This window comes from Hyla sarda, chromosome 3 (assembly GCF_029499605.1).
Source record: "Hyla sarda isolate aHylSar1 chromosome 3, aHylSar1.hap1, whole genome shotgun sequence".
NCBI lineage: Eukaryota > Metazoa > Chordata > Amphibia > Anura > Hylidae > Hyla > Hyla sarda.
Genome location: NC_079191.1, coordinates 259,042,538 through 259,060,450, shown reverse-complemented (window position 1 = coordinate 259,060,450; position 17,913 = coordinate 259,042,538). Strand labels below are relative to the sequence as shown.

General features: G+C 40.4%; 1 protein-coding gene across 1 annotated transcript in view; it reads right to left on the bottom strand.

Moving 5' to 3' along the window:
• C3H6orf58 (chromosome 3 C6orf58 homolog) overlaps window positions 1–17,913 on the bottom strand; it is a 61,683-nt gene that overhangs the window by 21,777 nt on the left and 21,993 nt on the right. Inside the window, exon 5 of the mRNA XM_056563603.1 lies at window positions 7,271–7,576. Within this exon, the coding sequence (XP_056419578.1) occupies window positions 7,271–7,576 (306 nt within the window). The remainder of the gene's footprint in view (window positions 1–7,270; window positions 7,577–17,913) is intronic.

Genomic DNA, 17,913 nt, shown 5'->3' with positions numbered 1-17,913 from the left:
CTAGGACTGCAGCGCGTTGGATAGACATTTACTTCCAGGGTCAAATTGCACTGAACTGTACAAGTGATCAAGTGAGTAATGTCCCCTAAAGGTACTAAAAATAAAAAGGGTCATTATCAGTACCACCACATGCTACCACCAAGTAATAACTATATAAAGAAAATTACCTGCATAATTAAATCAGACCTTTCAGCAGGTAATCAGGGGTAAAAATAATTCCATGTCTAGATAGGGCTTCTCATTTGGATTTTGGGCATACTTTTTTATCTCCATAGTCCTTTCCAGGACTGAGATATAAGCCTATTTGTTAATATGTATATGAGGCCCAAGAGCCCAGGGACACTCCCCAGTATGGCAAGAGTGCAGGGTTATCTGGTCCATCTCCACTTATTCACCAGAGAGGCAGGAAATATTATGAGATGGGCTGGATAACCCTGATCTCTTGGCATGCTGGCGAATGCCCCCTAGGAAGTTAAGCCTAACTTCCTTATAAACAAAAGGCTCATATCTGTGCAATGGAAAGTACTATGAAGATTTAAAAAAAAAAAAAAAGGCATCATGATAAGAAACGCTATCTAGTCTTCTTTTCCCCACCTGTTTCACGAGCACAGTGCTCTCTGCTGACATCATGACCACAGTGCTCTCTGCTGACATCTCTGTCTATTTTAAGAACTGTCCAGAGTAGGAGAAAATCCCCATAGCAAACATATGCTGCTTTGGACAGTTCCTAAAATGGACAGAGATGTCAGCAGAGAGCACTGTGCTCGTGATGTCAGAAGAGAGCACTGTGTTCCAAAAAGAAAATAATTCTCTCTGTAGTATTCAGCAGCTAATAAGTACTGGAAGGAATAAGATTTTTTAATAGAAGTAATTTACAAATCTGTTTAACTTTCTGGCACCAGTTGATTAAAAAAAAAGTTTTCCAACCGAGTACCCCTTTAAGAGTTAAATGAAATACAGAGAGTAGGTTACAATAAAACAGCTCAAAGTCTTGAAAGGCTATCAGAGTGCCTATAGGGAGTTTAAATTACTAAAGCGTCCCTGCTGATTGAGTGACATCTTCTATGTCATAATGAAAACATACCCATCAGTGTAAGAATACTACTTATGCTAAAAGGGGAGACATTTAAGTCACTCATTGAACCCATATATAGAACAACTATGAATAACAAGGTTTTATAATTTTTGGCTTGTCTAAAAAGCTATTAGAAACAGAACACATTTGGTATCACAGGTGATATGACTTCTACGACATGAAATGTACTGATTTCTATATGCCAATTTTCTTTTCGACATCCTTATTGAACTATAATCTTATTACTTCTATTAACAGTGAATACTCAAGCCATAGCAATGTCCAAACCCTGCCGCTCCACCAACATTTAATTCCTAGGAATAAAAATCTAGATGTTGTCTAGTTAAAGTAGAATGCTTGATTGTTGTAGTAATTGAACAATTCATCTCCAATTCATGGGCTCTAGAAATATCCAGATAGCATACAATTGAAGAGATGAATTATAGAAGCCCTAATGTCACAGTGGCTTTAACCTTGTCATCAGAGTTGAGGGAACTGAATTTGGTGACCCTCAGTCCAAACAAAAGTTTGGTTTGACGCGATACACACATGTTCAAGTGGGCAAATTTTTGTAGTGGCGCACGATTAGGAGGGGAAAAATAAAGCAAGCAGAAAGTAAAGAGTGGAGAGGGTAAAAGTTAAGGAACTACAGCTCTGTAAAACCACATGGAGCATCATCACAAAGCTGCATGGCACAATCGAAGCACCCCGCAATATGAAAAAAACCTTGCTGCAGCTCCCAGTCTCTATCATTTGTCTAGTATCCAGGCTTTATCCACAGTGCAGTCTTAGTGTTGTCATCATCTCTGACGTCTAGTGTTCCTCCTTATTCATCCCGTCAGTTATCCATGACTTCCTTATGTCCTGCAAACAACAGTATGCACCCGTTTATCCAGTTGTCATGTGGCTGAATTAACACCTGGCCGAGTTTTTGGGGGTACAGTTGCTGCTGTACCATCTGGCCACCACCTTTAGGCAACTAATAGGATTTGCCAAGTCCAGTTGGCATATACCCAGTTGCCATTACTTCTCCCAGCTTTTTTCCCTGCCTTGAACAATCACGTGAAGGAGAGGACCGCCGACTTCATGCATTTGTCAGTGTGCAGCACAGTGCATGCGACGGTATATGCTTTGGGTAGTAGCTATGACCAGGAACAATACATGTGTGGTTCAACATCTTGTAGTACAATGCTCCCCCAGAATGAGGCCAGGCATTAGTCACATCTCCATGGGTTGTGTCAATCTGGGTCAATTTCGGAGATCTGCCACCTATCCTCCTCCTCATCCACGCCCTCTTCAATGGACATCTTACAGCCCCCCCCCCCCCACAACTGGTAATAACACACCCCATTCTCTGCAGAAGAAGAAGAAGTGATACATATGCTACAATTTTACAATCCTAATTGATATAATTTCATCACATTTTAAAATGATCCATTTGTACATTACCAGATACATGTGAAATATAACTTCTGTACATGGGAAAGAGGGGAATAAGGAGTTGACATAGGTAGCCATTGTCTTGTTATCGTTTAGTCATAGAGGGTACATGGCTGCATTGAAAAGGACTTCTTCCTGACTCTTCATGGCCCCATTCCACCACCCTGTCTCTCCACCCGCTATTACAACCACCAGTCCACCCTCCCTGCTTGCCACCCACTACTGCCGGGCCCACGTAAGAACATATCCCCTCTCCTGTACTTTGTTTTACACTGTACTGATGCAGCTACTTCTAATAACCCCCCTGTTGTGGCCACTACCAGGCCTACACAACCAGGTGAGTCAAAAAGGGAGGATTTTTTGGGGCTTTTTATTTAAAATAATGCCTTTTTCCAGGATTTCAATCCTGTTACTACACCCAAAAAGTGATAATTTTTGGACCACTTGAAAAACACATTGCTTCTTCTGGGGGCAAGCCAAAGAAATAGGACCAGGCACTGCAAGGGTTAATGCACTAGGTATGGTAGCGTTATGAGCCACTAAGAAGCTGAAGCGGTCTAATACTACAGGTCTTGGGGGGGGTGCTCAGTGTCATAAATAGAAGCAATATATGTCCATCAATACAAAGAAAGAAGAGACACGGCAACTCACCCAAAGGACTTCTGTAACTGGTAAGATTTATTCCAAAATCAAGAGTGGATAGACACGCTACAGCATGGAACAGGGGGAGAGTGGGGCAGGTGCAGGGACTGGCAACGTTTCACGTCAATTGACGCTTCTTCCGGCCGGTCCTTCTTCTCGATCTGCATAGACTTTATACACCTTGATGACGGAGTTGCAGATGGGCGGGGATACTGATACCAGGACACTAGGTGAGTGCATAATCAACAGGTTGAAATAAACAGTAATAATATACAGGTCGAAACCAGCAATTCAAAAGCAGTCACAAGAAAGTGCTTAAATCATTACGTTCATTAAGTCCCAATGGACCCAAAGCGCAGAATCTGCTTATCCATTTATATTCTTGTTGGAGCAGACGTACTTCGACTGATGCTGAACTTCTATTATACTCTAGCCTTTCTATGCCAGCAAATTTGAGGCTAGAGGGATCTGAATCATGTACTTCCCTCATATGTGTAATAAAACGGTTAACACCTTTGCCTATTCTAATAGAATATAGATGTTCTCTAAAACGTTTGAAGAGATGTCTTTTGGTCTTGCCGTTGTAAAAGAAGCTGCAAGGGCAAATAATGCAGTATACTACATGTGTACTGCGGCATGTGATAAATTGTCTGACTGAGATAGAAAAAACACCTAATGTGAATGAAGATGTAGTTAAATTATGTTTGCAAAACGAACAGTTCCTGCAGGGGAAGTTCCCAATAGGGGCAGTTTTATTTAGCCAAGTGGAAGCGCCAGTATTTTGTATGTGTTTGTTTCTCTGACGTTTGATCATATCACCAATTGTTACATTTTTCTTATAAGTTACAATAGGTCGATAAATGGCAACTTTTTGAAGATCTTCATCTTGTTCTAAGATGTACCAATTATTTAAAATAGCATTTTTAATTGCAAAATTCATAGGAGTGTTCAAAAGAAAAAAGAAAACGTTTATTTTCTTCCTCGCTGGGACGTGTTTTTTGTTTTAAAAGTGTCCGGCGATCTATTTAAGATGCTTTTTCGAATGCCTTCTCTATTATTTTATCAGGGTATTTCCTGTCATGAAATCTGGATTTTAATTCAGAAGCTTGTTGGCTAAACAGTTGGTGGTCATTGTTTACTCTCTTTAGATGTAAAAACTGACTGTAAGGTATTCCGTCCCGCACATGTCGGGGGTGGGAGCTTTGATAATGTAATATTGAGTTTTTGCAATTTCTTTGCAATAGCCCATGGTAACGATTTTGTTATTTTGTATGACAATTTTCACATCTAAAAAGTCCAACTGATTGTCCCCAAAAACCGAGGTAAAGAACATATTTGATTTATTTTGATTTAAGTACTGTATGAAGAGGTCGAAAGTGTCCCTTCCTCCTTCCCAAATTATAAAAAAACATTTTCCACATAACGTAAAAACATTTTTATGTGGCAACAAAAAGGGTTACTGGTGGAAAAGACAAGTTGATCCTCAAAATTAGCTAAAAAGATATTAGCATAGGTGCAGGAGACAGGCGTGCCCATCGCCGTCCCCTGCACCTGTCTGTATCAAGTTTTATTGTGACAGAATGTATTTTGGGACAATACAAAATGTAATGAGTCCTACACAAATGTGACAAAGTCAGGGCTCTTGTCTGTCTTCGATAAAAAGATGCGCATTGCCTCAACACCCGCATCGTGGGGGATGCGGGTGTAGAGGCTTTCAACATCAATCGAAGCCAAATGGTAATCATCCTGCCAGTGGAAGCCGTCAAGTGCAGAAATCAATTCTTCTGTATTTTTTATGTAGGAAGGAATGTTTGGGAGTAAAGGGGACAGTAGCCATTCTAAATAACTAGATAAGGACTCTGTCACAGACCCGATCCCTGCCACGATAGGATGCCCAGAAGGGGCAGTAAGAGATTTATGAATTTTTGGGAGTATATACCACTTGGCAGGAATCGAGACTGTGGGAATTAATTTTAAAGCTGTTTTTTTTATTAATTTGGCCTCTCTCCACTTCTTTAAATAAGAGGGAGCGTAATGAGGCCAAGATTTTTGGAGTCGGATTCTCACTTAGTTTTTCATAGATAGAAGTGTTAGTCAGATGTTTTTGAACTTCAAGATTGTATGCATTCTGGGTCCAAACAACTATAGCTCCACCTTTGTCAGATTTCAAAACTAATAATTAGTTATGTGTAGCTAACCAATGTAATGCCTGTTGTTCAGCAATCGAGAAAATTAGGCTGCGCTTTGGGGTAAATAAGTGACTTAACGTCGTGTAAAACAGCATTAGAAAAAAGATGGATTGAACTCCCAGGAGGTATGGGAGGATTACATTTTGACGGATTCCCACCTGAGAACGTGCTGTAGTTCTCTAGGTATAGGGGGAATGAAGTCTTTCTCCATAAGTAGTTCACATAACATCTGAACACAGGCGTTATCCTGTGTGGTGAACTCACTTATAGGATTGAAGCCCAATGGGCTAACAATGCACGGGGTTTCATTGCTTCTTCTGGTACCACCATGTGTGTATTAACACTGGCAGGAAACTTACACAAAAAAGAATACTTTTTTACCAATTTCTCAATTTTAAAAAGAACCCAAAATCTGTTAATGCAGACAAACTGTTAGTTACCCCTGTTACCATCCTTTTACCCACAGCCATACATGTTGCCGTAACCTTGACATTAAATTAGCATTAAAGGTGAAAAGTACTTGAATAATCTCCTATGTGACATCACAGTGTTATCATGGGCTTTTAGACAGTGTTATGCACAAGTTTTAGGGTTTTAGAGGTCCGAGTTTGCCATAAACTTATTTTGTTAAAACTAACCTTTTGCCGAAATTTGGTGAAGCTGTCGAACAGAACTTGTGAAAAGTTCCCTCATCTCTACTTGCTATAAGTTGTATCACTTCAGTTGTGTGCTGTCCTACTTCTTAGATCTAAAATGTCAATGTTTAGCCACATTTGTGACTTACACTTACAATAGACCTAAACAGGGAACCCACAGATCTCAAAACACTTCAAAACACTCAAAACACTTTATCAAACACAGACATCAATAGGCTCCTTTCAACTAAAAAACCCTTTGTCTACATGTATTCTTAACTTACTAGGCAAGTTAAAACCAAATGTTAAACCCAAAATTTTCCTATTTAATTGTAGGGATAGACATGCCGTTATAATTGACTTAAATCTAAAATACAAGACAAGAATTATCATGTACAATAATAGATAGATATGGAAATAATTTTTTTCAGTCAGCCTATACAGTAGAAATAGAACACTGAGTGCAACTGTGCATCATTCCTAAGAGGGTTGGTGTATTTTTATACAATTACCTACAGCCTGGGGTTAAAAAAATTTAAACATTGGGGGAGATTTATCAAAACCTGTGCAGAGGAAAAGTTGGCCATAGCAACCAATCAGATTGTGTCTTTCATTTTTGAAAAGGCCTCTGAAAAATTAAAGAAACAATCTGAGTGTTTGCTTTGAACAACTGGTCAATAGGGTTATTGGAGGAGATTTATCAAAACCTGTGCAGAGCAAAAATTGACCAATTGCCTATAGCAACCAATCAGATTACTTCCAATCTGGTCAACTTTTTCTCTGCACAGGTTTTGATAAATATCCCCAATAACCCTATATTCTCCCCTAAATATACTGCCATTCCAGTGGAACTACTGCCACTCACTGGCCTCAGTGTTAATGTGTGGTACCGTACAGGCTGGGATAGACGATTGAGGCCAGTGATTGCCTGCTCCGTGTCTCATACACAATGTAGGTGACGTCAATGCAGCATTTCCAGCAGAGGATACCGGAGTGTTGGAAATAAGCTTAGCATTGAATATACTTTATTTTTTACATATATTTTACCTTGTCCCAGGCTGTTGGCCATTTTAAAAAAAATGCCAGACAAACTCTGATTCCTTCAAAAAGAGAAAAAAGGGGGGAAAAAACAACATTCATAGAATGCGTTGAAGCGTTTGAATTTATCACACGTTAAATTTACAAAAGTCATGGCAATAAAGGCATCACAAATCAGCAAAATATATTATACTCCAAGGTATACATAGAATATTCCAATCCCAAATTTCCTGCTTGACAGATCACATTACCTGTATGATACTGCCATCCATGTTGCAGAGGCAATCCCCAAAGTACATTCTTTTTGTTGTCTTGTTCTTTCATATCCAAAAATGGTGCAGTGACATTTAGAAGTATTTTATACATTCCCATCCTCTCTAGATAATTCCAGGGGTTGATAATGACTTTCTCAGACTGAATGTTAAAATCTGTCAGGTTTTCTGGAACAAGTTCCCACAAAGGAGGATAGTTCTCATTTTGACTGGATACCACAGGGTAGCCTATTGCCAATACCAGCCACAGAAACAATAACATAGTAGCTCTACAGAATATGGTCCCTATGAAAAAGATAAAAGGTAAATGCTTAGTATGATGCCTTATAAAGCCTTATTCACTGTTGTCTGTGATTTGATCATCTGTTGCTTTCCCACATGGTGTTCTCCGGTAGAAAAGACTTTGAACTTGTGATCACAAAAAATCAATATATTTACTTTTTGCATGAAACGCCTAGATACCCTATCTTAGTTTACTGGGAAAATAGTCTCAAGGTAGACCATTAACTTCTGTAAATGTTCTGCACATGTTTGAACTTAAAGCACCTCTTCTTGTTCTACACTATACAAAGTGAATATGGTAAAACTATGAAGAATTTATTATGCATATTCACGCAAAATGTACTTAAAATTGACTTCAGGTTGAACATACATCTTTATTCAACTGTGAAACTATTATGGGCATAACCTTGGATTATATGAATTTACAAAATGTAGTGCAAATGGAGCACAGGAAAATGTTCAGTCGCTTTATTCAAAAAACTATTATGAAGAATGAAAAAACTGCACACAGAAAATTCTGTTGGTGCCATAGCAAAATAGCCTTATCATACATAAACTATACCTTTGTAGGGATTTCTTCAGGTTTTTTGTTTGAGTGTTCCCTTTTATAATTCTATTGTATGGTTTATGGGTAATATAATTGTACAGTCATGGCCATAAATGTTGGCACCCCTGAAATATTTCAAGAAATCAAAGTATTTCTAGCAGAAAAGGATTGCAGTAACACATGTTTTGCTATATGCATGTTTGTTTCCTTTGTGTGTATTGGAACTAAACTAAAAAAAAGGATGAAAAAAAAGCTAAGTGGACAGAATGTCACACCAAACTCCAAAAATGGGCTGGACAAAATTATTGTCATCTTTAACTTAATATTTGGTTGCACAGTCTGTGGAAAAAATAACTGAAATCAGTCGCTTCTTATAACCATCAATAAGCTTCTTACACCTCTCAGCCGGAATGTTGAACCACTCTTCCTTTGCAAACTGCTCCAGGTCTGTCTTATTGGAAGGGCGCCTTTTCCCAACAGCAATTTTAAGATCTCTCCACAGGTGTTCAATGGGATTTAGAGCTGGCCACCTCAGAACTCTCCAGCGCTTTGTTTCCATCCATTTCCGGGTGATCTTTGATGCATGTTTGGGGTCATTGTCCTGCTGGAAGACCCAAGATCTCGGACGCAAACCCAGCTTTCTGACACTGGGCTGTACAGTGCAACCCAAAATCCATCGGTAACCTCAAATTTCATGATGCCTTGAACACATTCAAGGCTCCCAGTGCAAGAGGCAGCAAAACAACCCCAAAACATCATTGAACCTCCACCATATTTCACTGTAGGTACTGTGTTCTTTTCTTTGTAGGCCTCATTCTGTTTTCGGAAAACAGTGGAATGATGTGCTTTACCAAAAAGCTCTATCTTGGTCTCATCTGTCCACAAGACGTTTTCCCAGAAGGATTTTTGCTTACTCAAGTTCATTTTGGCAAAATGTAGTCTTGCTTTTTTATGTCTCTGTGTCAGCAGTGGGGTCCTCCTGGGTCTCCTGCCATAGTGTTTTATTTAAATGTTGATGGATAGATAGTTCACACTGACACTGATGCTCCCTGAGCCTTCAGGACAGCTTGAATATATTTAGAACTTGTTTGGGGCTGCTTATCCACCATCCAGACTATCCTGCATTGACACCTTTCATAAATTTTTCTCTTCCGTACACGCCCAGGGAGATTAGCTACAGTGCCTTGGGTTGCAAACTTCTTGATAATGTTGAGCACTGTGGACAAAGACGAATCTAGATCTCTGGAGATGGAATTGTAACCTTGAGATTGTTGATATTTTTCCATAATTTTGGTTCTCAAGTACTCTCAAGTCAGTTATCTTCTCCTCTTTCTGTTGTCCATGCTTAGTGTGGCACACACAGATACACAATGCAAAGACTAAGTGAACTTCTCTCCTTTTATATGCTTTCAGGTGTGATTTTTATATTGCCCACACCTGTTACTTGCCCCAGGTGAGTTTAAAGGAGCATCACATGCTTGAAACAATGTTATTTTTCCACAATTTTGAAAGGGTGACAATAATTTTGTCCAGCCCATTTTTGGAGTTTGTTGTGACATTATGTCCAATTAGCTTTTTCTCTCCCTTTTTTGGTTTAGTTCCAATACACACAAAGGGAATAAACATGTGTATAACAAAACATGTGTTACTGCAATCCTTTTCTGTGATAAATACTTAATTTTCTTGAAAAATTTCAAGGGTGCCAACATTTACGGTCATGACTGTATAAGATAACTAATGGGGAGTTAAAGGGGTTAAATAGCCCTATGAGGATCACATTGTACTCATACCTTCATCTCAGCATCTCATTAGAATGCAGAAAGTAGACAGGCAGATGTAATTGCTTGCTACCCTCATAGTTCTGGGCATTTTTAAACTGGGTTCACATGAATTATTTTAGTTAGCATGTTTAACCAAAATTACTAGTGGAACCAACACAAAGAAAAACGTTTATGGAAATTTTTGCCCCTTTCGTTCTGAATTCGCTCCTACAAATGCTGACTAAAATAATGACCAACTTTTACATGTGAACCCTGCCTTAGAGTATGTTCACAGGGCAGAATGTCTGTGCGGAATTCTGCTGGAATATTCTGCACGGACATTCTGCTGCAGCAAAGTCTCATTGATTTCACTGCACTATGCACATGGTGGAATTTCTGCGGCAGATGAAAATCCTGATTCCGGCATCTGCAAAAAGAATAGACTTATCTATGTTTTTTGCAGATTTCACATGGAAATGCATTGCTCTCTATGAGACATGCATTTCTGAGCAGTCTTTCTCACTATAAAGTTGTTCCATTAAAAGATCCGTTATAAGAGTCTGTTAGAAAAGCCATGTTAAACGGCCGTTACAAAATACCATTCAAGTCTATGGGATTTTTTGATTATCCGCTAAGACCAGTTATAGCCCGTCATGAATAACGGACGTTAGTTGTGACAGAAGAAAAAACGGCACATGCACTAATTTTTCTTCCGTCACAAGAAACGGGTAACTTGAAGTCCATGGCAAACAGATGAGCCTTTATGTAATCCGTAGCCTGGTTTATAATATCCTTTATAACTTCTAAGCATGCTCAAAAGAGGTGACATCAGCAGACACCTAATCAGCAGGGCTGAGGGATGACCACTACTCCCATCATGGAACAGTCTTGTTTACATGATCGGAGTAGTAGTTCCCCGGCTGCGGGAGTTTGCCGGTGGCTGGGGAGGCTACATTAGTGTTTGTACTACAGACTCTGTTTCTGAGACCCTATGCAATAAGAAGTTATTAAACAGGGGAGCGGGCGGCATGCTCCACTCCCCTGCAATGTACGATGTATTTTATTTTCCTTTATAAATTCCCCGCCGGGAGCCCTGAATGGCCGGTACTAAGGGCTCCCGGCGGGGTTTTCAAATAGAAGCGCTGCGGTGGGGAAAGATATATAGAATCACTGGGGGGGGGGGTACATGTCTGGGCCCCGCAGCGCTTCTATAGATCTTGCCCCCCTGCTGAGCTATTTAAGTCTTGCCCCTCCCCGCAGCACATGTATATAGGTATTGGCCCCCCCACAGCGCATATATATTCCCTCCCCCCGCAGCGCTTATGTATATGTTTCCCCCTGCAGCGCATATATATATTGTCCACCGCAGCACATATATATTTCCCCCTGCAGCACATATATTTAACCTTTTAAGGACGTGGGGCGTATGCATACGCCTGGGCTAACGGCGGGGACCGGACCAGGATGCCTGCTGGAATCATTCAACAGGCATCCTGGCACATCGCCGAGACATGCGATTTTCTGCTATTCCGGGTTGATCGGGTCTATGGTGACCCGATCACCCGGAAGATAGGGATGATCGGGGCTGTCAGTGACAGCCCTGATCATCCTGAGGGATAGGAGTAAGGTCGCAGTTCTGCGATCTCCTCCTGTCCCCTGCCATTGGTCAGAACTGATTCTGACCAATGGCAGCGCAGGACAGTGGGTTGCCATGGCGACCCCCCGTTCTGCCCACCCCTGGATGTCGGGCAGAACGGGGGGGGGGGGAGAAGATGGAGGCCAGTACCTGCAAAGAAGATGCGTGGGGACCGCAGATCGTCGCTGGAGACAGCGGAGATCACGGCGCAGGTAGGGAAACGATGGTGGTGGGGAGGGGAGAAAGGGAGGGGGCAGTAAGCGATATTTACTGCTGTCCTTCCTAGTGGGTGCCAAACTGCAACTCCCAGCATGCCTAGACTGCCCAGAGTTGTAGTTTTGCAACATCTGGAGGGTCACAGTTTGGAGACCACTGTTACAGTGGTGCCCAAATGGTAGATGTTGCCAAACTACAACTCTCAGCATGCCTAGACTGCCCAGGCATGCTGGGAGTTGTAGTCCTGTAACATCTGTCCCTTCAGATTTAGCAATTTTCATGACATTTTTGAAAATTGCTGCTCTACTTTGAAGCCCTCTAACTTTTTCAATTAGTAAAAAATATGTCCATTTTATGATGCCAACATAAAGTGGACATATTTTATTTGTGAATAAAAATTAAATTTATTTGGAATATCCATTTTCTTACACGCAGAGAGCTTCAAAGTTAGAAAAATGCAAAATTTTCAAAATTTTTATGAAATTTGGGGATTTCTCACCAAAAAAGGATGCAAGTAATGACGAAAATTACCACCAAAATAAAGTAGAATATGTCACGAAAAAACAATCTCAGAATCAGGATATTCGGTAAAAGTGTTTTAGAGTTATTAATGCGTAAAGCTACGTTGGTCAGAATTGCGAAAAAGGGCTCAGTCCTTAAGGTGAAAAAGGGCTGCGTCCTTAAGGAGATATATTGCCCCCCACAGTGCATATATTGTCCCCCGCAGCGCATATATATATTGTCCCCCGCTACCCATATATATAATGAAAAGAATAATTTTCTTTCATAGCGCTGCTGGGGTTTATGATAGCGCTGCAGGGGACAATATATATAAGCGCTGCAGGGGGCAATATATGTGCTGCGGGGGCCAATATATATATATGCGCTGTTGGGGGCAATATCTATGCGCTGCAGGGGGGCAAGATATATATGCGCTGCAGGGGCAAGACATATAGAAGCGCTGCGGGGGCCAGACATATACCCTTCCCAGCGACTCTATATATCTTTCCCCACCAGAGTGCTTCTATTTGAAAACCCCGCCGGGAGCCCTGAAATGCTCCTCAGTATCAGCCATTCAGGGCTCCCAGCGGGGAATTTAAAAATGAAAGTAAAATACACTGTACATCGCTGGGGAGCGCAGCATGCCACTCAGAAGTGAGACCCGATGCGATCAATCCCTCAGCCCCTGTACTACAACCACTATCATGGAACATAGTCTGTTCCATGATGGGGGTAGTAGTACAAAAACTAATGTAGCCTCCCCAACCACCGGCAGACTCCCGAAGCCAGGGAATTACTACTCTCATCGTGGAAACAAGCCTGTTCCATGATGGGAGTAGTAGTAGTCCCGGTTGTGGGAGTCTGTGGCAGAGGTGTTAAAATGACAGTTGTTATAATGGGTCTTAACGGATAAATATGCCTATTATGTTGACGGACGTTATTCAGCCATTAGCACCTGTTATTTCATCCATTATTATACATCCGTTTTTACATAGAAAACGTATGTTTAATAACGGATGAATACTCATAGTGTGAAAGTAGCCTTAGAGCCGCTTGATCATGAAAATGTGCAAAATGTCCACCCGTATTATCCAGGCAGACATTACGCACATTTTACACCTTGTGAACATGGCCTTAGAATCCATGAGTGCCTTGGCCTTTGCCTTTCCAAAGAGCCAGTTTGCACTATTGATTTTCTTCCTCTTCCTATGGCATTAGTACCAAATCCTTTTTTAACGTCCACTGTCATTACAAAATATTTCTATGTGAGCTATACATTTTTGTTATATCACTTCATTTACCGAAAATAGCTCCTTACCCCAGAAAAACTTCAAAGTATTGCCACTGAATGTACCACTTATTGGTATTCTACTGTGTACTGTATAATGAAAATCAGAGTCTAGTAAAAGAAACGGCAAAATATAACAAAAAAAAAGTTGAGCTGGGGCCTACTCCTATGTGAAGGAAAAGGGGAGAGAGCCGGAGCTGTGTACCTGCAATCTGGAGCCTGTCTGCTTTTACCAGAGGATCCTTACTAAAAGGCACATCCAGGTTTTTCTTTAATCTCAGCAGCAGCAACAATAGCAATTCAGTGCTTAGTGTAACCCTTTCCTTTGCTATGCTGCTGTTGTTTCTTTCATATCTGCTAAAATTGCACCTTGCAAAACAAGTGCAATTCCTTATCCCTCCACATGCCATCTGTATTAGTGTACTGTACATCTTCCAAAGCACAGTGTCCACTGTTCAGTTTAGTTCATAAGCACTATATTATAACATTGCAGTAAAGTTTAGGTGATGTGCTGTGCTGTCATGGGTTGGACAACTAAGGGGTTGAGTATCTGTGTGTACTACTAGCAAACAGCCTAGCTCTGGTCCCGTCACTGCTGTTCAGCACAAGCAGGTCTATGAAGGTGGGGGCCAGGGGGTTCCATATGCTGTGCTGTACAAGATATTCTACTATATTTTTCAGTAATTATAATGAATTTATATCAGGTATCAGTAAACCATGAAATGTGCATTCATGTAATAGTGCATTTGTTTGCACATTTGTACACACTTTAGCTTAGCATCTAGATTAGTGGTGTGCCATTTTTCCCATGTATGACTTTGACCCAATAACGATGTATAGGATTAACTCTTGTAGCTCAAGAGCTTAGCAACATGTGTTTTGAATCCCAATCATATGACCACTACTGCTTTTAAAAATGTTTTTTTTTTTTTTTTTTACTGTTATTTTATCTATGTGTAAGGCCTAAGATGGGCCAAAAGCATTAGATGCTATCTACCATGGACATATGTCTGCTTTTAACATAAAACAAGAAGTGAGTTCACCGATAACCATGCTGGAACCTTGTTGTTGGTTCAAGAAGTGTACAGGAGGACTCACCTTGTTTCATCGTGTGGGAGAGAAGGATTTTGCAGGTGGGTTGGCTCCATACAGAGTTTCTTTATGTGGACTGTTTTTATCTTCAGCAAGAAATACAAACTCTTTACAGACTCTACTGATCGTATATATGTTTACAGTACAGTTACATCCAGTGATTCACAGGGGGCATCTTCTCTGGGTGTAACTGTTCTCTTTTCTTCTTCATCCAGCCCTGACCACCATAATGACATCTCCCTGACAAGACTCTGCAGAATCTGGCAAACAAACATCTTAGTCTTGCACTTTCCCAGCATCACATTCACTTTTTCCTGTTTCATAGGGCCCCAAATGGTAATAATTCCCTCGTGGTAGTTAAATAGATAGATCCCTCATATGGTAAAAAAATATGTTGGTAAAAGTATAGTTGAAAATAAGTAATGGTAGCTAAACTTTATGTGGTGGCGGGGGGGTGTGGTGCAGGGCAGATGTTGTTACTCTAGGGGCAGATGGCATTAACCCCTTCTATTTGTGAAGCCAGGGCATAGTTTAGCCTATAACCACCCGAAGGTATACCGCTGGATCCTGGGCTAGGCACAGGGGCAATAAAGACTCCGACATCAAGTTACGGACAACGGTAGCTTTACTGAGGGTAGACAGTTGGTAAAGTCTATACAGTTCAACCAGGGCCCAAGGAGGTGACCAGTGACGCAGAAACCTTAAGGGCTTGCTGGGACTTGTAGTAGGACTGGACAATTGAATGCAAACCATGCTGACTTGACAGATGACAGGGACTTGACTTGACTCATAAAGCTGTGACTTTAGGTTACTTGACTTGATGGTGGCTGCAGGACTGGACTTTGAGGTCTCCAACACTCTGGACACACACTATGCACGACTGCACTGGACCTCAGCTTAGCAGAAGAGCAGAGCTCAGAGAGCAAAGCTAGCTCCACCAAGGGCTTATATGAAGGCGCAGGGAGCCCATAGGTCACTCTTGGGATCACCTGGTCACTGGTACCTCCTGGGTAACAATCACATGACATATCACATGGTATAACTCTTAAAGCAACATTAGATTTTATAACACCTTACATGGTAAAACATATTTACAATGGGGAAACAAGTGCAGGGGCCTTGGGGACACTGAAGGAGGCTGCCTGACAGGACAGCAGGAGCACGGGGAAACACCTCCCGTACTAGGCCACCACATTTGTAAGAGAATAAATTTAAAGTTAGCAGTAGAAGTCAACATAATTTAAATATATATACTCTACTATATATATTTCATTTTGCTCTTTCAAACTACATAGAATTTTCAAGTCTGATTTTTCTAGACTACTCTACAATATACACTTTACAGTACTTTTCTTTTGTCATTATTCACAGAATAATATAATTCCAACTCAGAAGTAAGCTGTAGAATTCGACAAGTATTGACCGACAGATATGTAATTTACAGTACATTTAGATATCACCTGTTACCTAGCAAATGCATGTATAAATCAACATATAAATGGTCTCATATTGTATTGAATACATTGGTTCATTCATATGCAAAACACAACTTGAATAATAAGAATGTGATATCTATTAGAGCATTTTGAGACACTGCAATATTTGGTGTTTATTACTATTGTGGCATGTGATGTTAATAAATTAGCAATCATCATAATCATTACAGGTACAAAGTGTGTAGAGATGAGCGAACTTTCAGTAAATTCGATTCGTCACAAACTTCTCGGCTCGGCAGTTGATGACTTTTCCTGCATAAATTAGTTCAGCTTTCAGGTGCTCCGATGGGCTGGAAAAGGTGGATACAGTCCTAGGAGACTATTTCCTAGGAATGTATCCACCTTTTCCAGCCCACCGGAGCACCTGAAGGCTGAACTAATTTACGCAGGATAAGTCATCAACTGCCGAGCCGAGAAGTTTGTGACGAATCGAATTTACTGTAAGTTTGCTCATCTCTAGTGACAAGACATCCAATGTAGTGAATAGTTAATGTGTTTGCCAATTTCTGTAGAATCCATTGACAGTTCAATGTCTATAAACAGTTAAGCTTTATTTAGGTACAAAATGGCCAGTATCTTAGGTTAAATAATACAATATTACAGTACATTGCCCACTTCATAGAATTTCTATATTGTGAATTCAGTAGAGTTAAAAACAGACATGGTTTCACATCTACAACATGCACAATGATGTAAGGCTTCTCTGCAAAATGTATTAAACTAACACGTCGTTAGTGTACTTGATGATCATGAAGTGCAAGCCCGCTAGCCACATCATGGCCACCTGTAAGTAACTGGTCCCTAACATCCCTAGCATAAAATGGCGCTGCACTGGATGGCGACCACCACCACCGCAACACCAGTGTCCACAGGGGGAAAGACCCACTGGCAGAGCAGCCCCAATGCCACCCAACCAGACCCTGGGCCGCGCCACCCCACATACACATGCCATGGCATCGGCTCTGCCAATGGATCGTTCCCTTTATGGGCACTGGTGTTGTTCTTTTACTCTACTGAATTCACATAAATGATATACTAATTTACCAAATAGCCCACATGACAATGGCATATTGTGCTTAAATATTACCAGAATGCAGTACCCACCTAGACTAGAATCACATTTTCTTTGTACATTATGTGCCACATAATGGCATTATGTACATTATGAGACAACCAATGGTGAAAACTGAACAAAATATGTATTGTAAGCCTTCATCTTTTGTTCAGTTCTCACCAGTAGTGGTCTCTGCATTTTATGTGTATTTTTATGATCTTTTAAATGAATGTCTTTTTGCATTTAGGCCTCAATAAAAATGTTTTCTTTTTATTTTCCTCCAAACTATTGTTTAATGTGGTCCATGTAGCTGCTGTGAAGAATATATTTAAATGCTGTCCCAATGCTGCCCACGCAATCAGGTACAGAAAATAAAACAAAAATCTACAATCAGATAGTGAGAAGACACAAGAAGAAAAAAATATTTTTCTTTATCTGGTTTTATTTAGTAAAAAGATGTTGTTGATACATTTCCTTTAAGCAAAATGTTATGTCCATGAAAGCTCCTGTGCCAACCTATGAACAGATTTCAATAATGTAGTTTAAAATAAACCAAAGCCAAAATGTATCATTTAAAGTTCAATTTTCTTCTTTTCTTCTTTTTTTTCATTCCCAACAAAAATATATCTGTGTCAAGAAATATAATCAATATGAAAACATTACCAAATTGAAAAACAGTGATGAAAAGCAGAGAGAAAAACATTGATATAACATCTGTAAAGGAAAGCCTACCTATATATCACAATATTT